Source organism: Onychostoma macrolepis, chromosome 03, assembly GCF_012432095.1.
Source record: "Onychostoma macrolepis isolate SWU-2019 chromosome 03, ASM1243209v1, whole genome shotgun sequence".
NCBI classification, from domain to species: Eukaryota; Metazoa; Chordata; class Actinopteri; order Cypriniformes; family Cyprinidae; genus Onychostoma; species Onychostoma macrolepis.
In genome coordinates this window covers 48,979,134-48,996,949 of record NC_081157.1, presented here as the reverse complement: position 1 = coordinate 48,996,949, position 17,816 = coordinate 48,979,134, and the positions used below count along the sequence as shown (strand labels likewise).

General features: G+C 34.0%; 1 protein-coding gene across 1 annotated transcript; it reads right to left on the bottom strand.

Moving 5' to 3' along the window:
- Positions 1–6,784: 6,784 nt before the first annotated feature.
- LOC131537097 (uncharacterized) lies at positions 6,785–12,501 on the bottom strand. Its single transcript, XM_058770364.1, has 2 exons — positions 12,411–12,501; positions 6,785–8,926 (listed from the first exon to the last, which is right to left on the bottom strand). The coding sequence occupies exons 1-2, from the start codon at positions 12,465–12,467 to the stop codon at positions 7,754–7,756; spliced, it is 1,230 nt and encodes a 409-aa protein (XP_058626347.1). The 5' UTR covers positions 12,468–12,501; the 3' UTR covers positions 6,785–7,753.
- Positions 12,502–17,816: the final 5,315 nt, after the last annotated feature.

The following is a 17,816-nucleotide window of genomic DNA, read 5'->3' as shown; positions in this document are numbered from 1 at the left end:
GAAACGTGAGGACATTTGCTCCTAATATAGTATCAGTTAATCCCGCTTATGAACGTGCAAATGAGGTTAATGGAGATGATTATGTTTCAATGTATGAGTTAGAACCAGAAGAATTAACTTTGTAATTCTTGAGTATATGTTTATGTTTTATTGATTAACACAGATCAGAGTTAATGGTTAATTATATACTAACAATGATTTGTTGATTATTGATGATGTAATGAGTATATATACATGATTTTTAAATCTGCACAAGAGTGTTCCTGAGGTAAGACATTGTGGTGTCTTAAAGTGGCCACTGTTAGATTTCATTAGAAACACTCTGTGCCTTAGAAACATGCTGTGCTCTTTTACCCAGAAGATGTGCTGATGTATGCTGTGTTTGCATATGTCCTAAACTTTGTCCTGATTGCTAAGCAAACGCAGCTCCATATTTAGATGATAGATGACTTCCATGTCTGATATGATCTTGTGATAATCCAATGGTGTAACTTCTTGTTTCGTATATATACTCCCCGATGACTTAATAAATGCTGAGCTTTGGTTAAACGGGACACTTGAGTCTTGTCTTTAATCACTGCCTCCCGGGTACCCGAAAGGTTTCTCTTCTTTGTGCAAACGAACAAACCTGACTTCAGATCTCAGTCTTGTTAAGAGTTATAGATTCTAACAGCATACAACAGTGGTTGTCTTTGTTTTTATACTAGTCTCATTAAAACTAATATGTAGTTTTATTACATTTAATCATCAGAGAAGTTATTCATGCTAAGTTTTTGAAAGCAAAATGTTGTTTAGACATGTCATTTAAATGACACATTGTTCAAACGATTAAATAAAGGCTTTACAGAAGATTTTTGTGTTATTGAAAATGAAATGAAACAACAAACCATTAAAATTTGTATTAAAATTTAATTTTAGTGAAGTTATCAAAATTATGTTAAGATAACTTAATTTAATTGGACCGAATTAACATGATCGAAGAATATATCTAAAATAAAATAATAATGTTAAGCTAAAATAACTGAATTATGTTAGGATAACTTAAAAAGACTATGTACACATTACTTTTTGAAAACACATCTGATTATCACAAAAGTATTATAATGAATGCCCAGGGGAAAACAACATAAACCAACTGTGCAGCAAAAAATACATAAATAGTCTGTTTAATATTTTATGGAGTATTATGAAAAACACTGTCATATTATTAAAACATTGTAATGTAATATTATAAGAACACTGTAATATAGTAACATCTGAATTTAAGTTATAAGTGGACAAAATAGTCCATTTATAGAGAGTGTCCTTCTCTTGGCTGGATGTCTACCACTGTTGTCTTCCATGAACATCCAGGTCTTTTTATGTTGCTGAGCTCACCAGTGCAGTCTCTTTTTCTCAGAATGTACCAAACTGTTGATTTGGCCACTCCTAATGTTCCTGCAGTCTCTCTGATGGATTTTTGTTATTTGAAGCCTAATGATGGCCTGTTTGACTTGCATGGAGAGCTCCTTTGAACACATGATGTAGGTTCACAGCAACAGCTTCCAAATGCAAATACCACACTTAGAATCAACTCCACACCTTTTACCTGCTTAACTGATGAAGAAATAACGAAGGAATAGTCCACTCCTGGTTATGAAACAGCTTTTGATTTAATTGTCCAATTACTTCTGGTCCCTTGAAAAGGGGGCTACTCTCAAGAGCTGTAATTCCTAAGCCCTTCCTCCAATTTGGATGTAAATACCCTCAAATTAAACCCATATACATTATATAACTACAGCTTGAATATGCTTTGGTAAATACCTGGAAAAAAATTGTGCCTGTGTCCAAATATATATGGACCTAACTGTGCCTCACAATACATTGAATGTCTATGTTATGCCTCGTTTCCACTGAGCAGTATGGTTCAGTACGGTACGCAATTATTTCCGTTCCCACTCTCAGAAGTTGTGAATGGTACCAAAATACTGAACTGAACTGGTACCAAAAGGGTGGAGCTAGACTTACTGCAGAACGCTTATTGGTTGACAGAGAATCGTTACTTGTGCGTGCTACAAGGGGAATGACAACACAGTGTGTTTTTTCAGCAGTTTTTACTTGCAGCTTTCAGCCTCTGCTCAAACAAAGCTGCTGTATGTCCTCCAATGTTGTTTACAGTTGCTTTCTTTACGCAACGATGGCAATCGCAAATTTTCAGCATAGCCCACGCCTATCAAGTAAAGGTACTGTTGCCAGTGGAAACGCAAGCCGGATCCAGGTTTACTGTCCCAAATCGTACTGTACTGTAACCATACCACTAGGTGGAAACGAGGCATTATAAAACGACTAAATGTCAAAACATATTGTGTTGCAACACTTTTTTTTTCTTGTTTTATTTATTTATTTTTTTAACATGGGTTTATTTTGCTTTGATTTGTTCTAAGTTACTTTTTCCCCTTTCACAGACACTGTGATCAAAGAGTTTCCGAATACGACAGTGTCTGAGGTGCGGGCCCTCATTCGGAGGAAATGCAACAATGAGTCAACCTCAAAGAACAGTCACTCTCCACTGGAAGGATGAAGATAGTGATGTTCAAATTGTTACAGTTCTTGGTTAACTGTTTGTGGCTATTGCTAGTTTGTTAAAAATGCATTTTATTGACTTCTGTGGTTTCATATTTGGTTCAACTGTTTGATACCATTGCTATTTTGCTAAAAATGCACTTTATTGATTTGTTTTTATTATTATTATTATTTTGTGTTAAATGTAGCTCTACAGATCACTGATCTTTATGTTATGTGAACATATTTTGGCTAAAGACTATGTAAAAAATGTACAAAATTAAAATAAAGTTTTGTAGTTTTAGAAATGCGTGTGTATTTTATAGTAATGCTTCTCTACAGAAAGACTATTCTGCATTATATTTGTAATATATTAAAAATGTATTATTGTCATGCTAAATGGTTTTGTAAAATATATTTTCAATATACTAATAGTGGCTCTTTTAGTGTTCCAAAAATATATTATTAATGAGCTGATGTTATATTTAAAATATACTTGGAATACATTAACGATTAGCTTAAAATAAATTTATATTATACTTTTAGTACAACATTTAAGTGTACTATAAATACAATTTCAATAAATGTAGTTGAACTACACTAAATATACTTAAAGTGGTTCCAATTTAACACAATTTCAATACATTAAATATATTGCAAATAGCTTAAAATTGATCTTAAACATATCTTGAAATACACTTAATATACTTAAAGTTGTTTCAAAATACATTTAATATGCACTTAATACAATGTAATTTAAATATATTAAGTATGTTCAAAAAAGTGCAATTTCAATATATTTCCTTTTCACCTGGGAAGGACTGCTCTTCTATTTATATGGACTGAAATGAGGAAGTATGTATTCTCGAAAAACACACCCTTTCCAATGAATTCTCTCTAGTCAAGCATGAGTTGCGTCAATAAACATGTACAAATGTGCATGACACATTATGACTGACACTGTAATCTACCAACACACCCTAAGTTCATTAGAATCAAGACTGAACGAAATTTCTTGTTGTGTCCTAGGCTATTCATCAGATTCTCACAAACATCAAATCAGCTCTAGACCATGGGTGTATTTCCAAAAAGCCAACTATGGTCTCAAGTTTCATCATTATCAACATAGTTCAACGTGTCTGTGTTTCCCGAAAACCATAGTTCCAAAGAACATTTGCAAACAGCATTATAAATGTGTGCGTTTGGAAAGACAGCTCTCAAACTGTGGTAACAGGCATAGTTTCTACTTTGTTTGGAATGGGATTTCATAAATCTTTATCTTGAGCCAAATGAGCAAGCTGACATTCAGTGCAATCTATGTCTTTCATTTGTAATATGTAAAAAGTCATTTACTTCTCTTAGTTTGTCAAGTGATTTAAAGCACCGTTTTGAAGAGTGTGCATGTGCTGTAGTACGTAAGAACGAGCCAATGATTGAATCGGCAAATAAAGCAAAATAACAGAAAAAAAAGATAATTAGTCATCAGATGGCATGTCTGCAATTCATATAAATAAATCTGGCATTAATTTAATCTAAAAAGAATTCATTAAAATAAATTATTACTCAATCACCTGTGTGACGTCATTAACATTTCCTTAAGTCCGAGACACACTGCATGATTTTTGGCTGTCCCAGATGAAAGACTGGCATCGTGAAACAATCGTGACGATTTCTGATTTGCCACGATTGTTTCATGATGCCAATCTTTCATCTGGGTCAGCCGAAAATTGTGCAGTGTGTCTCGGGCTTTACAAATTACAGGTCATTTATTTGTCATTCATCATTTGATTTTTTTTCCAGTATATGGGTGCGTTTCCCATAGATCACTGCTTAACTACCATAGTACCATGCACCCTTGTTGAAATTTTTTTTATGTTCTATCAATACACAAAAAACTAAAAGCTGTTTATAAGTGTTTACATGGTTGTAGCTGTAGTTCTAGAAATCATTACACAGGGTTTAATCACAGCAGTTCATACAATTACAGTTTAAAGGTCATAATGCAACGTATTTTATTGGAATAACAAGACAATGAGATAAATACTTCTGGACCTATAAGATTTAGAGCTGCAAACGATAACTTAATTTGACACTGACCTTTGACTAAATTTATTTGTTTATTCTATATTATTATTATACATCTTATGAGTGTAATCATTTTTACATAGAATTGTTTTTCTTCACTCTTAACAGTAAGAGGAAATTATTTTTCTTTGGAAGTCAGCAAAAATGCATCTGTAAGTTGCATGTATTTCTGAGGAACATGACTGACATTTTCAGACATGAAAATATTCTTGTGAAAAAAGTTAAGAAAGTAAGATTCATCAAGTCTGCTCCATTCGATGTCAACCAATTTACCAGTGGATAATTAGCATCTTCCAGAATTTTTATGAATTCCCACTGAATAAATGTTTCAGTTAATAAAAATCTGCATTGTAACGTGCAGTACTGAGAAATAAAATAAAAAAATACCTTTGGTGACTAAATTGTACCATGCAGTGTTATGTTACCATAATACACCCCAAAAAATTTTTAAGGGTAGTACCCCAGTGAAAAGGCATTTTTTGTACCTCAAGATGGCAAGATTACCACATAGGAATGACCCATCTATATCTATCTATCTATCTATCTATCTATCTCATCCCTTCTTTTTTCACAATACGGACATATAACAATTACACAAACATCGTATATACTCAAACTCATTTTAACATCACATGATTAACAAGGAAGCAAACTTTCATTATTTGCACAAACTTGAAAAGGTTGGATGATAAGGCTGTACTTTTCCTTTTTACATGTCTTTAAATGAACCGGTCTCTTCTGTCATACACCATACCTGCATCCATTTAGGGGGAATGTGTTTAACAACAGACTGTCATACAAGACTTAAAGTGATCTGACAAAGCAAATCTACACTTTCATTGTGATGTACAAGAGTGTAAACCACTGTTGAAACTGCAAATCGAGGGGTGAGAACCAGAAAGGCGTAAGTGACATTTCAAAAATATCACTTACTCCCTTCCATGATCATGAGTCAAGCACCAAGTCTGTGGCCAAAATGGCAAAGGAGGAGATGCAATTTTTCAGGGCAGTGGACTGTATTCCCTTGGATGCAGATCCCCTGAAATGGTGGAAAACCCACGAGCACTTATACCCTTATTTTGCCATGTTGGCACGGCGTTACCTGGCTGTGCCTGGAACAGCTGTCCCTAGCAAGAGGGTGTTTTCCACTGCAGGTGACATTGTCACATCATTGTCACAAGCTCAGTTTCAGGATTACACTTTATATTAGGTGGCCTTAACTACTATGTACTTACATCAAAAAATAAGTATAATGTACTTATTGTGTTCATATTGTATTGCAAATCACTTCTGCTGCTATTGAGGTGGGATACGGGTAAGGTTAGGGATAGGTTTGGTGGTTTGGGTAGGTTTAAGAGTGGGTTTAGGTGTAAGGGATGGGTTGACAGTGCAATTATAAATGTAATTACGGAAATTAATTACAGATGTAAGTACATATAGGTATTTTTAAAAATATAAGTACAATGTAAAAACATGTATGTACACAGTATGTGCATTGTATCAAATTATTAATTTAAATGTAAGTACATAGTAGTTAAGGCCACCTAAAGTAAAGTGGGACCAGTTTCAGGGTCTTGGCAATCTTCTTATAGCCTACGCCATCTTTATGTACAGCAACAATTATTTTTTTCAGATCCTCAGAGAGTTCTTTGCCATGATATGCCATGTTGAACTTCCAGTGACCAGTATGAGAGAGTGAGAGCGATAACACCAAATTTAACACACCTGCTCCCCATTCACACCTGGGACCTTGTAACACTAACGAGTCACATGACACTGGGGAGAGAAAATGGCTAATTGGTCCCAATTTGGACATTTTTACTTAGGGGTGTACTCACTTTTGTGGCCAGCGGTTTAGACATTAATGGCTGTGTGTTGTATTATTTTGAGGGGACAGCAAATTTATACTGTTATACAAGCTGTACAGTCACTATATTACATTGTAGCAAAGTGTCATTTCTTCAGTGTTGTCACATGAAAAGATGTGAGGGGTGTACTCACTTCTGTGAGATACTATATAAAAATGAAGTTAACATTTAATATATGTTCTGGTCAACAACAAACAACTGCATTCATTCAGTAAATAAATGTAAAAGAGGAAATAGTCATATATTTTATTTTTATTTATTTATTTTTAATTTTGTTTAGTTAACAGGGACATTGTACATTAATAAAACATTTCTGTAAATGTACCAGAAAAGTCTAAGTGGTATAATACAGTCTCCTCTCAATGCACCTCTTGTAGAACGATAAACAGTCGTTCTAACATTGACTAACTGATTAAGAGGGGGAGAAGTTAAACCATAAATGATCTTATACATCAAGCATGCATTTGCATACTTAATCATGTTTTCCCAACTCAGCAGATTAGACTTTTTCAGTATTGAACAATGATGAAAATGTACTGGTTTCTTGTCAAGAACATTAAGTGTACATTTATATAAGGACTCTAATAGTTTTAGAGTCATTAAACTCGCCTGAGACCAAGTTGTTAAACAGTACGTCATGTGAGGAATAACCATAGAATGCATATACATTTTAGCTGCCTCAAATGACATATAATCTCGTATAAACCTAAAATTAGATTGAATTTAACCTGCTTACAAATCTTTTTAACCTGAGCTTTAAATGTAAGTTTAGATTCAATCAGTATTCCAAGGTATTTATATTGGGACACAACCTGCAGCCTCAGCCCTGACACATAAACATCCGGCTCTTTAGTAAAACTATTTGACTTAGAAAAAACATACATACTGTTTTGGAAACATTTAGTTGCAAGCAATTCTCTTTTAGCCATCCCGACACATTAACCATATCTAAATTCTTCAGCACATCAAATATACTTAACATTTGATGTAAAATAAATGTAATCTCATGCATCAGGAATAACAAGCCATGCGCTATTCATAAAAATGCTTTACAGCATCAAAATAGCTTTATTTGTATACTATGTGCATGCCATTTACATTTAATCATTTAGCAGATACTTTTATCCACAGCGACTTACAAACAAGGACAAAAGAAGCAATCAAACCAACAAAAGCGTATAGTCTAATTATTACGGCTGTTCCTGATTCAGATGAGTGCACAATCTAAAAACAGATTCTAACCAACCTAATATTTCAATCTAATAGTTTTTGAACTTTTCATTAAGTTCTTCAAAAAGCTTTCTGCATTCTCTTGCTTCTCTAATAGCTTCGACTAGTTCTGTTGCGTCGCTTTCATTGATTGTGAACGGGTTTTTTTTACTCAGCTCTTCAAAGTTCTTGTCATCACATTTATACAAGTCCTTGATAAAGTTTAAGTTTTTATAATATACTCCTTTTTGCACTTGGGGGTCATTTGGTAAATTCACCCCATTATATGTTTCCTTACATTTGAGCACCCCATTACAGTATATACCAATTGCCAAATTCCTCTCATTCAGAGTTGACTGGCTGGTCTTCAGGCCTTCACCACTTAGCTTAAATCTTATTGGAGCAAGGATGATGATGGGGTTTTTGTTGGAAAACACAGCTTTGAAATTGACACGTTCCTTGACCTGCCTGATCAGAACTGATGACTCCATTTTGTACTTGCCTTTGCTCCTTCCTCTCTTGATGAAACTTTCCTTTATGGTGTTCTCTTGGTCATCCACTAGAACGCAGAAGTTGGGTTCTGGGTAATACACGAAGAGAGGGTTGACCTCTGCTAAGGCTGTACGAATCTGGCGGTCCAGGTCACTTGCAATGTGATAATTATCCTCATGGGTGAACTCATAACCAGTCGACATAACAGTGGGCGGGATGGGTGGATCTTTTTTCAGCTCCTTGCTCACAATTTTTAAGTATTCACTATAGATAAAGTTGAACCTGAAAGTGTCGCTATCAACGAAACTGAAGTAAACCAGACAGCTTCTATCATTTCCCCTCAACTCCTGCACAAGTTTTGTTGCAGCAGCGTTGTTTTTCAGATGCTCTCGAATATCCTGGTATGGCGTTTCAGTCGCATCACTTGCTATTGTTCCACCGCTTCCCCAGGTGTATGTGATTATAGAATACCTGCTTTTACAATCGTACCTGAAGCTCTCGAGATTCTTCAGGATTTGAACTAGTTCTGGGGTGTGTTTTCCATTCAGGCCAAAAATCACTGCTACATCTTCCAGCATCTCTTTGCCATTCTTATCCTTCATAAATTTCCTATCCTCTTCTTTAAAGCCATCAATTAGTAGACGATCGAGTAGATAGCAACACGTTTTCTGTGCCTCAACCTCTGAATCCACCTTCAAAGGTATATTTATCAAAAACTTGACCTGTAAACCCTGATGAAGAGACAGAGCACACATATTTTTTAGTGAGAACACCAGCAATGTTGGTCACCAAATCAACTCTTAATACCATACTGCTGCTGATTCTGGATTGTGATTGATCAGAAGGTTTTGATCAATTTTCTATAATAGCAGCTCAGTTGACTGTAAACAGATAAACAGTTTGATGTGTCATTATTTAATTGTTGCACATACACCGTGTGCTTACTTGATACCTCTAGTGCCTATTTCATTAAAAACTGGAAACCTAGTCAACATTTTATTATTCAGTGTTTGTAAAGAATAGTAACTACTGTATTATAAACAGGGCTGGAAATGGGGGGGGACGCGGGGGGACGGAGTCCGGGGAGTGAATTTCGAGGGGGGACGGCGTTTCATTTCCAACTGGTTAGGTTTATTTGGAAATTAAAGTGATTTCTATATTTTATCCATTCAAAAGAATATGAAAGCGATCCCAGTTCTGCATATAAACGTAGCGCTGTGTTTATGGTTCGCTGCACAATGCCGTTTTTGCCATTTAATACCTTCAGACTGCAGCCAATAGAAATGCTCCTCTATCGCTGCGCGTGCTGCTCCTCACAGCACAGACAGTGAAGGCAGACTGCAGTTGTTGTCATTCATTGTAACAAACAAAGTGTAGAGACGATGTAAATAATATATTAAGTGTGTAGAGAGCTTCATTCATTAAAATGGAAGTTTGTGAGATAGCGATGAACGGAGGGTTACAGCTTTTAAATGATTATAGAGAGTTTGCAAATGTGAAATTGAATTTATACTTATACATTTTTTATTTTATACAAAAGTTAATATTAAGTGACTTACATTTTAGGAACACTGTTTATTTCGCTCTATTTTGTCAACAAAAATATAGTTAAAACAAAGTCACAGCTGAGCCTCTGCGCAAGTCTTTGACACAGCGCTGTTTCGTTTATGAATGAATCTTTGCTTTTGAACAAATCTAGTGAGTCAATGATTCAATGACCCATTCATAAAGAGAGTCACTTGCTTCGTTCCTAAATGAATCAGCCGTTTGAACGAATCGATTGAATGAATGATTCAGTGACAAAGACAGTGACTTGCTGCTACCTACTGGCAGTTTCTGTTTCATTTTTAAAGTATAAATTGAGTCATTTAATCCATTGAAATTTATATATTTAAAACATTAATCTCATAAAATTGTTATTATGAGATGCATTAATGCTACCTCTGAGTCTTGTTAAAAATTTCTTAAATTCTGTAAATATTGCTTAATGCCACATTTGTTCTCTTCTGTGCCATGCAAAGATGAATTGTTGATGCTGATTTCATTTGACTGGAAACTTATTTTTCTGTTATATCTTATTATTTTAATTGAATTTATTGTTTAGTTAAACATTTTTTATAAAAGTTTATACATCTAATTTTTTTGGCACAAAAGATGACATACATTTAATAAAGTTAGAAAAATGGCATTACAAAGGTTTAAAAAAAACAAAAAAAAAAAACTTCAAGGAGTCAAATAACAATAGGAAGGTTAATTTCTGGGTCATTCCTGGGATTCGGTAATATTTCAGTCCCCCAGAGTTTCTAAAGTGGTGGTTCACCAAAATGAATTGTTAGAAACTTTTCACAAAACTTTGGGATGCCCGTTATAATTAATAAAAATAATTATTGCATTTTTATATTTTTAGCATAAAATAATGCCATATCTATCTTGAACCAAGCATTTTGTAATGTCCCTGAGTTTGTACTTAGAAAATTAATAACAAAATGTGCATAGTGTCTGTGATTTTTGGCAACAATGAAAGCATTTACTTGTGTTCCTTTCTTGTAAAAACTATTTTCTAAAAAACTGCAAAATATTTGATTAAAAAACTGTAAAGTTATGTCTCTCAGTCTGAACTCAACCCCGTCACACTAACCATTCTTCGCCCATAATAATTTAGTCTCCACTCATATGTGACTTCATCCAGGTCTCTTTAATAGTGGTGCAGAAAATGGTTAGTGGTATCATACTTTTTATTCATATTTTTGAGGCATGTTATAGTCAGAGAGGGTACTGTCATGAATAACAACTCAACACCGTCATATAAAATTAAGATGGAAAATTATTACTTTAACAACATTTTGTTTATTTTATTGCTGCCATATATGGTCTACTCTCCTATGCTACATGAGCAGCAGTGGCCATTTTGTGTGAAAAACCACAACCCCATCACAAATATACGTATTTATCATTGTTACAGGGTTGTAAACTTGTGACAGGGTTGAGTTATTTGCTTCATTCATTAATAATTTTAATGAAAAAATATAAAATAGTCATGGTTTCAGTAAATATATATACTCCAAAATCATGACAACTCATATTTTTGTTTTAAATAGAATTTTTGACATAATAAACGTGGACAAGCATCATACATCAGAAATTGTGTTGGGCATGCAGGTATGTTGACCCAGAAACAAGGGGACAATATGAGAGAGAAACAAAACCAAAAAATTAAATTTAAGGCAATGTAAAATTTCAAATGTGTTACAGTCTTCAACCCTATCACACCTTGTCACATTAATATTTTTAGAAAAATATAGGGAAGACAATTAAGAACAAAAATATTTATTGCTGATTACCATCTGACATGTTAAGGGCTAAAACAATAAAATTGTGGTTTTAGTTAAAATTTTAAATTAAAAATATTTTTTACAAAAATAAAGAGACTGTAGACACACAATTTGTGTATTTTTAGCTTCAATCCTATAAAATTGTGAAAATGATGATAAATGTTACATTTGATATCATTAAATTGTTATCAGGAACACAAGAGCAGAAGGTAGACGTTTGTTTTATAACGATTTCGGTGTAAAATCCTTTTTAAACCAATCCCAATTTTGTCCGTTACGGGGTTGAGAAAAAAAAAAAGCTGGAAAAAACTCAAATTGATAAAAGGTCTTTAATGCCTGAGGTGGGAAAATACTATATTTTGAATATGATATTTTAAAATATGATGAATATTTTTGGAGGTTTGATATGTGCCTAATGATGTGGGGTATTTAGAAGTTGAAAAACATGTATATTCCAAGTTGAAATGTTACCGAATCCCAGGAATGACCCTCCTGTCATTGATCAGAAGGTTTGTTCCTATTTGTTTTTTTTTAAGCAGGAGCACTAGTGCTCCTGAAAAGAAATGTAAGCATAGAGTCCTCAAGAATGTAATATTAAAAACTAACTGCAAAGTAATATGTGCAAATTCACACACAACGTATCTTTAATTTGGCCAGAATTGCAGGTGCTTGTCTAAATATACAAGAAAGTTTAGAGAAAATATTAAATACGTTGTTAATAAATGTTATTATAGATTATAAAGTGTTTTATAATTAAATACATCCGAAAGGTCATCTAAAATTAGCATTATTACCCCCCTCCCAAAAAAAAGCTAGAGTCCCCCCAGTGAATTCTGGCCATTTCCACCACTGATTATAAACAATGTTAAATATAATATCTAACCTGAGTAGAGGGGTCTCTCGGCCTCTTGCTGCCTGCTTGTACAATTTTGCTTGCCATCTGCTATCTCTTCGTTGCTACTAACTGAGTGAAAGCTGCCTACTGATCTGAGTCTTATATAACAGGCCATGGACAAAAAAGAATGATGGAAGTTTGTGCAGTCCTCCCACCCCAAGGCATTGTTGCCAATTTAGCAGTTTTTTTTTGTTAGGTTTAGCAACTTTTCAGACTACCCAAGCAACTTTTTCTTCAAAAGGGACCTAGCAACAAATTTAGCTGTTTTTATAATGTATTTGGAAACTGTGACTTATGATAAAAAGACACACATTTTTTCTATAAATTACACAATAAGAGGAAATCAAAGGTGTTTAGCAGTACACTTTTCAAGTGAATTAAGTTGCTAGTTGCAACTGTTCAGTAATAATTGTTCATTTATGATAACACCTTTGTTATTAATTTGTACCTGCACTTGTTGATCAGATAAAAAATATGCTGAAAAATGAAAAAGGTACTGGTAATTTTCTACCAGGACATTATCCATTATGTTGTAACCTGAAAACACAAAATATAATGCGTAATTTTAAATTTAGGTAAAAAACCTGTGAAAAATCAATACAGGAAATTCCTTCAAATGAACACAACTGTGTCCTATTTTACACAGAATTCTTAAAGTGTAGCATATTAACTACCAATACACTGTTTAAAAATATTCTTCAGAATGTGTAGTTTTACTAGTTAATAAGAAAAGACAAGGGGATGTAAATCTCAAACTAGTTGTTTTTAATTGAAGAAACAACTTTACAGATTAAAGTGCAATAAAAATAAAATAAATGAATAAAAATATGAGAACCATGTAAAAAATTTAGGGAGGAGTCATTTTAGTGCAGATCATCCCATTAAACATTTTAAACATTACAAATTCTAACCTTTGACAAAAATATAGTTTTTTTATATATATTTTAGAATGTTTAAATATATATTCACAAAATATATATCATAAAGTTGCGAGGAGAAGTTGAAACATGAAGAAAAATTGACTTGAAACTGAACTGAAAAGGAATGAGTCCCTATGGACCTCTGCTGGATATGTGGCCATTGCACTCTTTCTTTTACAGTAATTCTTAAAGTTTTTCCTCTAACCTGCAGATGGCAGAATTCTATCCCTGACACATGGGCCAATATCCAGAAACCTGTCTTTATTTAAGTGATTTTTTCATAATAAATGTTTCATTAGCCAATTTATGGCATAGTTGAGTAATTGTGCAGTAAATAGGTTTAAATTTTTTTTTTAAAAATCCACAAAAACACAGCATAAATTTATAGATGAGAAGTAAATAAAAAAAAGGATATATAGGTTATCATATAAAAAAAAATTATATTTCCTTATGCAATTGCTCTGTAAAAGTTTGGGGTCTATATGACCCCGAATAACTTAAGTGTAAAGTCTACTTGAGGAGTGATTAAGGGTTAAACATGAAGTTAATCATGAGGTTGTCTACCTTTGCCTGTGGCACACCTTTGTTTGCACCCACTGCCATTACATCACTTATTTTTGTTTGCTTGGTTGGGATTTCTGGTGGTTCCAGGGTTCGCTTCAGTAATTTTTATTTTTTTTGTAGTTTAATAATTATCTAAACAATGTTTATTCAAATAGGTTGATATTTTGTCTTATGATTAAATAAGACAATAATGATTAAATGGCATCCCTTCACTACTTTTCATCCATCTGCAAAATTTCATTTCAGCAATAACTCACATATGTAAAAACTGAAGAATACTCCACACACATCCGCTTAATGGTGCTGATAAATCATGCAGTGTTATCGGCATTAAACCGCATGCAGCTGTATTTGAAAATGTAGCAGTTTGGAGTTTTAGTATATTTACATGTACTTAGTAGGCCCTTTATTCCAACATCACTTATACATGAGGAGTAAGTCAACCATGTGTATTGTTTCAAGCTATTAAATGATGGAATGGCTTTAAACCATTTTGCGATTTCAGTCGTTATGAATGTGATCATTGAGACTGGGTATGCTAATGAAGGGGAGGAGTCAGACCTCATGTCTCACTCACAGGTAATAATGCATGCAAATACATTAAAACACTTCACACGTCCATCATGTGTTACTCATCATTTGAATTTAAATCGCATACATTTCTGAATTCAATATATAAAAGAAATGAATCTTTGATAGAATAGACTGATGTTCATCTTTGATTTTGTTTTCTCGAGGAGACAGAGGTCCGAGACAACACAACATGCATCATACACATAACATTCAGGTGCATTTAATAAATAAAACAAAACTTACATATACCGCTTAAGTAAGTGTAGAAAAAAATCTTATAATATAATAAAAAACAGGACAATATTATATTCATCTATCAACAGGACTGTATTTCATAAACTTCCATCTCATGTAATATGTCACAGGCAAGACACCACAGGTCAAAATATGTTGTGACAATTTTCAATTTCTATAAGGCAAGAGGCAGAAAGTCAGAAACGTCAACAGTCATACAGATTGGCTGCAGAGTGTGACAACGACAAACACTTTGACTCAGTATTTATATCCCTGTCGAACCAGGATGCTTCTGTCTCATCCAATCATAATATATGTCTCCTTTTAGGGCATCTGTCTCCTCCTCAGACTAGGGCTATTAGCGTTTCTAAGTATTTAATGCAACTCATCTTCTTAGAAGTCAGGATTTAAGACACTTATTGTTTCACACTTTCATTTCACCTTTGACACATGGACCGCTTTTAGCACATCAAAATAACTCAAGAAACTGACAAAGCATTTAGACAGTCTAAGAACTCTCTTTATTAGGGGTGGCACGGTACATGTATTCGTCCCGAACCGTCACGGTATGGGCATCTCGGTTCGGTGCGTGAGGTCTTACGACGAATACAGGCAATTCACCCCCAATCCAGAAGGGGGCGCCCGCAGTAATGCAGCGCTGTTTGATAACCGCCAGCACCAGCAGAAGAACAGTGAATGCCATCCATTCTTGAAAACAAAGCCCCCAGACAGTGACTATGTGCTGATTCTGCACGTCTCTCACATAGACTGACAAAGGAGTATACTTTAAAGGCTTGCGCACTCAACTGTTTGTGAAATGGGGCTTTGTGCTCATGTATCCTACATCTCTCATTCGGCACAAATCCAGATATTCCATAATATTTCTATATTTGCGATGTAAGGTATCTGAATGCTAAACTATTATTTATTATGTAAATGATAGGCTTTGTACTTCAGTCGCGTTCCAGCGGTGACACAGAGGCGCGCGCTGATGTTTGGTTCACTGTATTTTATTTTGATAAAGTACCAACTGTGCTGTCAAGGTAGCAATGCTGGAACTGATGTGTGTGTGTGTGTGTGTGTGCGCACGCGCTCCGGCGCAATCACTTCAACTGTTTCCTTTATACCAGCAGAATCAACTTTAAACACTTATTGTCTTATTAATAATCACTGTATAAAGGTCTGCTTTTATTTGTGTACACTCACAATGAAAACAAAACAGATTTTATATATATAACATGATAATATTTAGTATTTTAACATCTAGATGGAATTTTTTTTAATTTGCACTACTGTCTGTTAAAAATAAATGAAAAGAAACTGAGCATAGTAAATTACCAAATTACCAATTTTTTTTTTTTTTTTTCAGGCTATTGTAAAGAAAACATCCAAAATACACTTTTATGTTTCTTTTATAGCCCTTTATCTTTTTGTGTTTGTAGATTTCAATTACAGTTCCTTTCTTTAAAGGCTGTTTTCTCAAAATGGTATTTTTCTCCTGCTCCACTTCAGCATCACTTTCATACAACAGACGTTACAGTTTTATTCCTATCTATATTCTGAAGGTTTTTATTGAGGGTTTTGCCTGATTTTACACATTTTGTTCCTAAAAAATGGTGATTTTTTTTTCTGACTGTTGATAGTATTTTCCGTTTTGTGGAGTGATAAAAAGAGAAACCCAGAATCCCCTCTGTAGAATTTTGCACCTGACCAATGTTTACTTTTACATTGTCATTTAGCAGACGCTTTTATACATATGGGCACGAGGAGGCCGCCTCCCTGGGTAGTTTGGCCTGGATGAAGGCTCTTGTGCTCAATGGCGTGTCTGGTTGTGATTTCGTGTCTGAATGTTCACTCTGGTCGTCTGCTTTTTCCCAGGGATCCTGAGTGAGATGGAGGTCAGGGAGGTTCCAGTCAGTGTGTTTTGGGGACTGTGTGTGTGTGTGTGGCGAAATAGATACACCTGAGGCCATACATTTTCAAGATCTAACCACTAGATGTCTCTTGGGAGTTCACACATTTCATTAAAACTTTAAGTTAAAAAAAAATAATAATAATAATACTTTAAATACACAAATAATTTCCAAATAACTGTTTTTCTTGTTCTACAGTATGCATTAAAAAAGCAAATGCAAATGAAACGTCAACTTCGTAAGCTTGTTCAAATGTCAAAGGGCCACATTGCCTCGTTTTGGATACGAATAAAATGTCGGGTCATGCGTAGACTATCTTGAATCTTCACATTTAAATCTAGATTTATTCACACTGGTCCTTAAAACCTTTACATGAACATACTTGCCCCAAAAGAGTGCAGGGTGCATTTAACACTGGGGATTTTGCTGTGAATTTTCTACAATGTTCCTAAAATGTTTTATTTTGGTTACATTTTAGGTGTGGTTTCTAAAATGCTTTTAAAACATTGTACTGAAATATTACTGCAACCAAAATACAATGTTGTAAAAACATTTTGTGTTTGCTGGGTTGTTGACTCAGGTGTTCACTACAATTTGTGAATCTATTCAGCAGGTTCATTGAAAGGAATCAGCTCGTTCACGTTCAGAGGCAGTGGTGATTTCTTCAGTTTGAAATAATGAGGAATAATGTTTCATAAAATGCAGTGGAACAAAGGGAAGTAAACGTAAACAAAGTCTACTGTGATATAAGTTTAGCAATTATTGTGATGAACTGATTCATGCCCAGGGGAAAACAACATAAACCAACTGTGCCGCAAAAAATACAATTTAAGAGAAAATATTAATAAATAGTCTGTAAGTACACACATGTAGATATTTTAATATTTTATGGAGTGTTATGAAAAACACTGTCATATTATTAAAACATTGTAATGTAATATTATAAGAACACTGTAATATAGTGTATCAATAACATCTGAATTTAAGTTATAAGTGGAAAAATAATCTCTACAACAGTCTACATAACTGCATAGGGAATGTAATGCTGTGCACTTTAAAGGTTTGGTGCTCTAAAGAGGAAGCTGTTAAAGATGTCTTCTGTCATACCAAGAAAAACACAACAGTATAATCAGCATAAAAACAAACATATGCAACAATAAATAAGTAACAGATTTCCTATTTATAGTTGC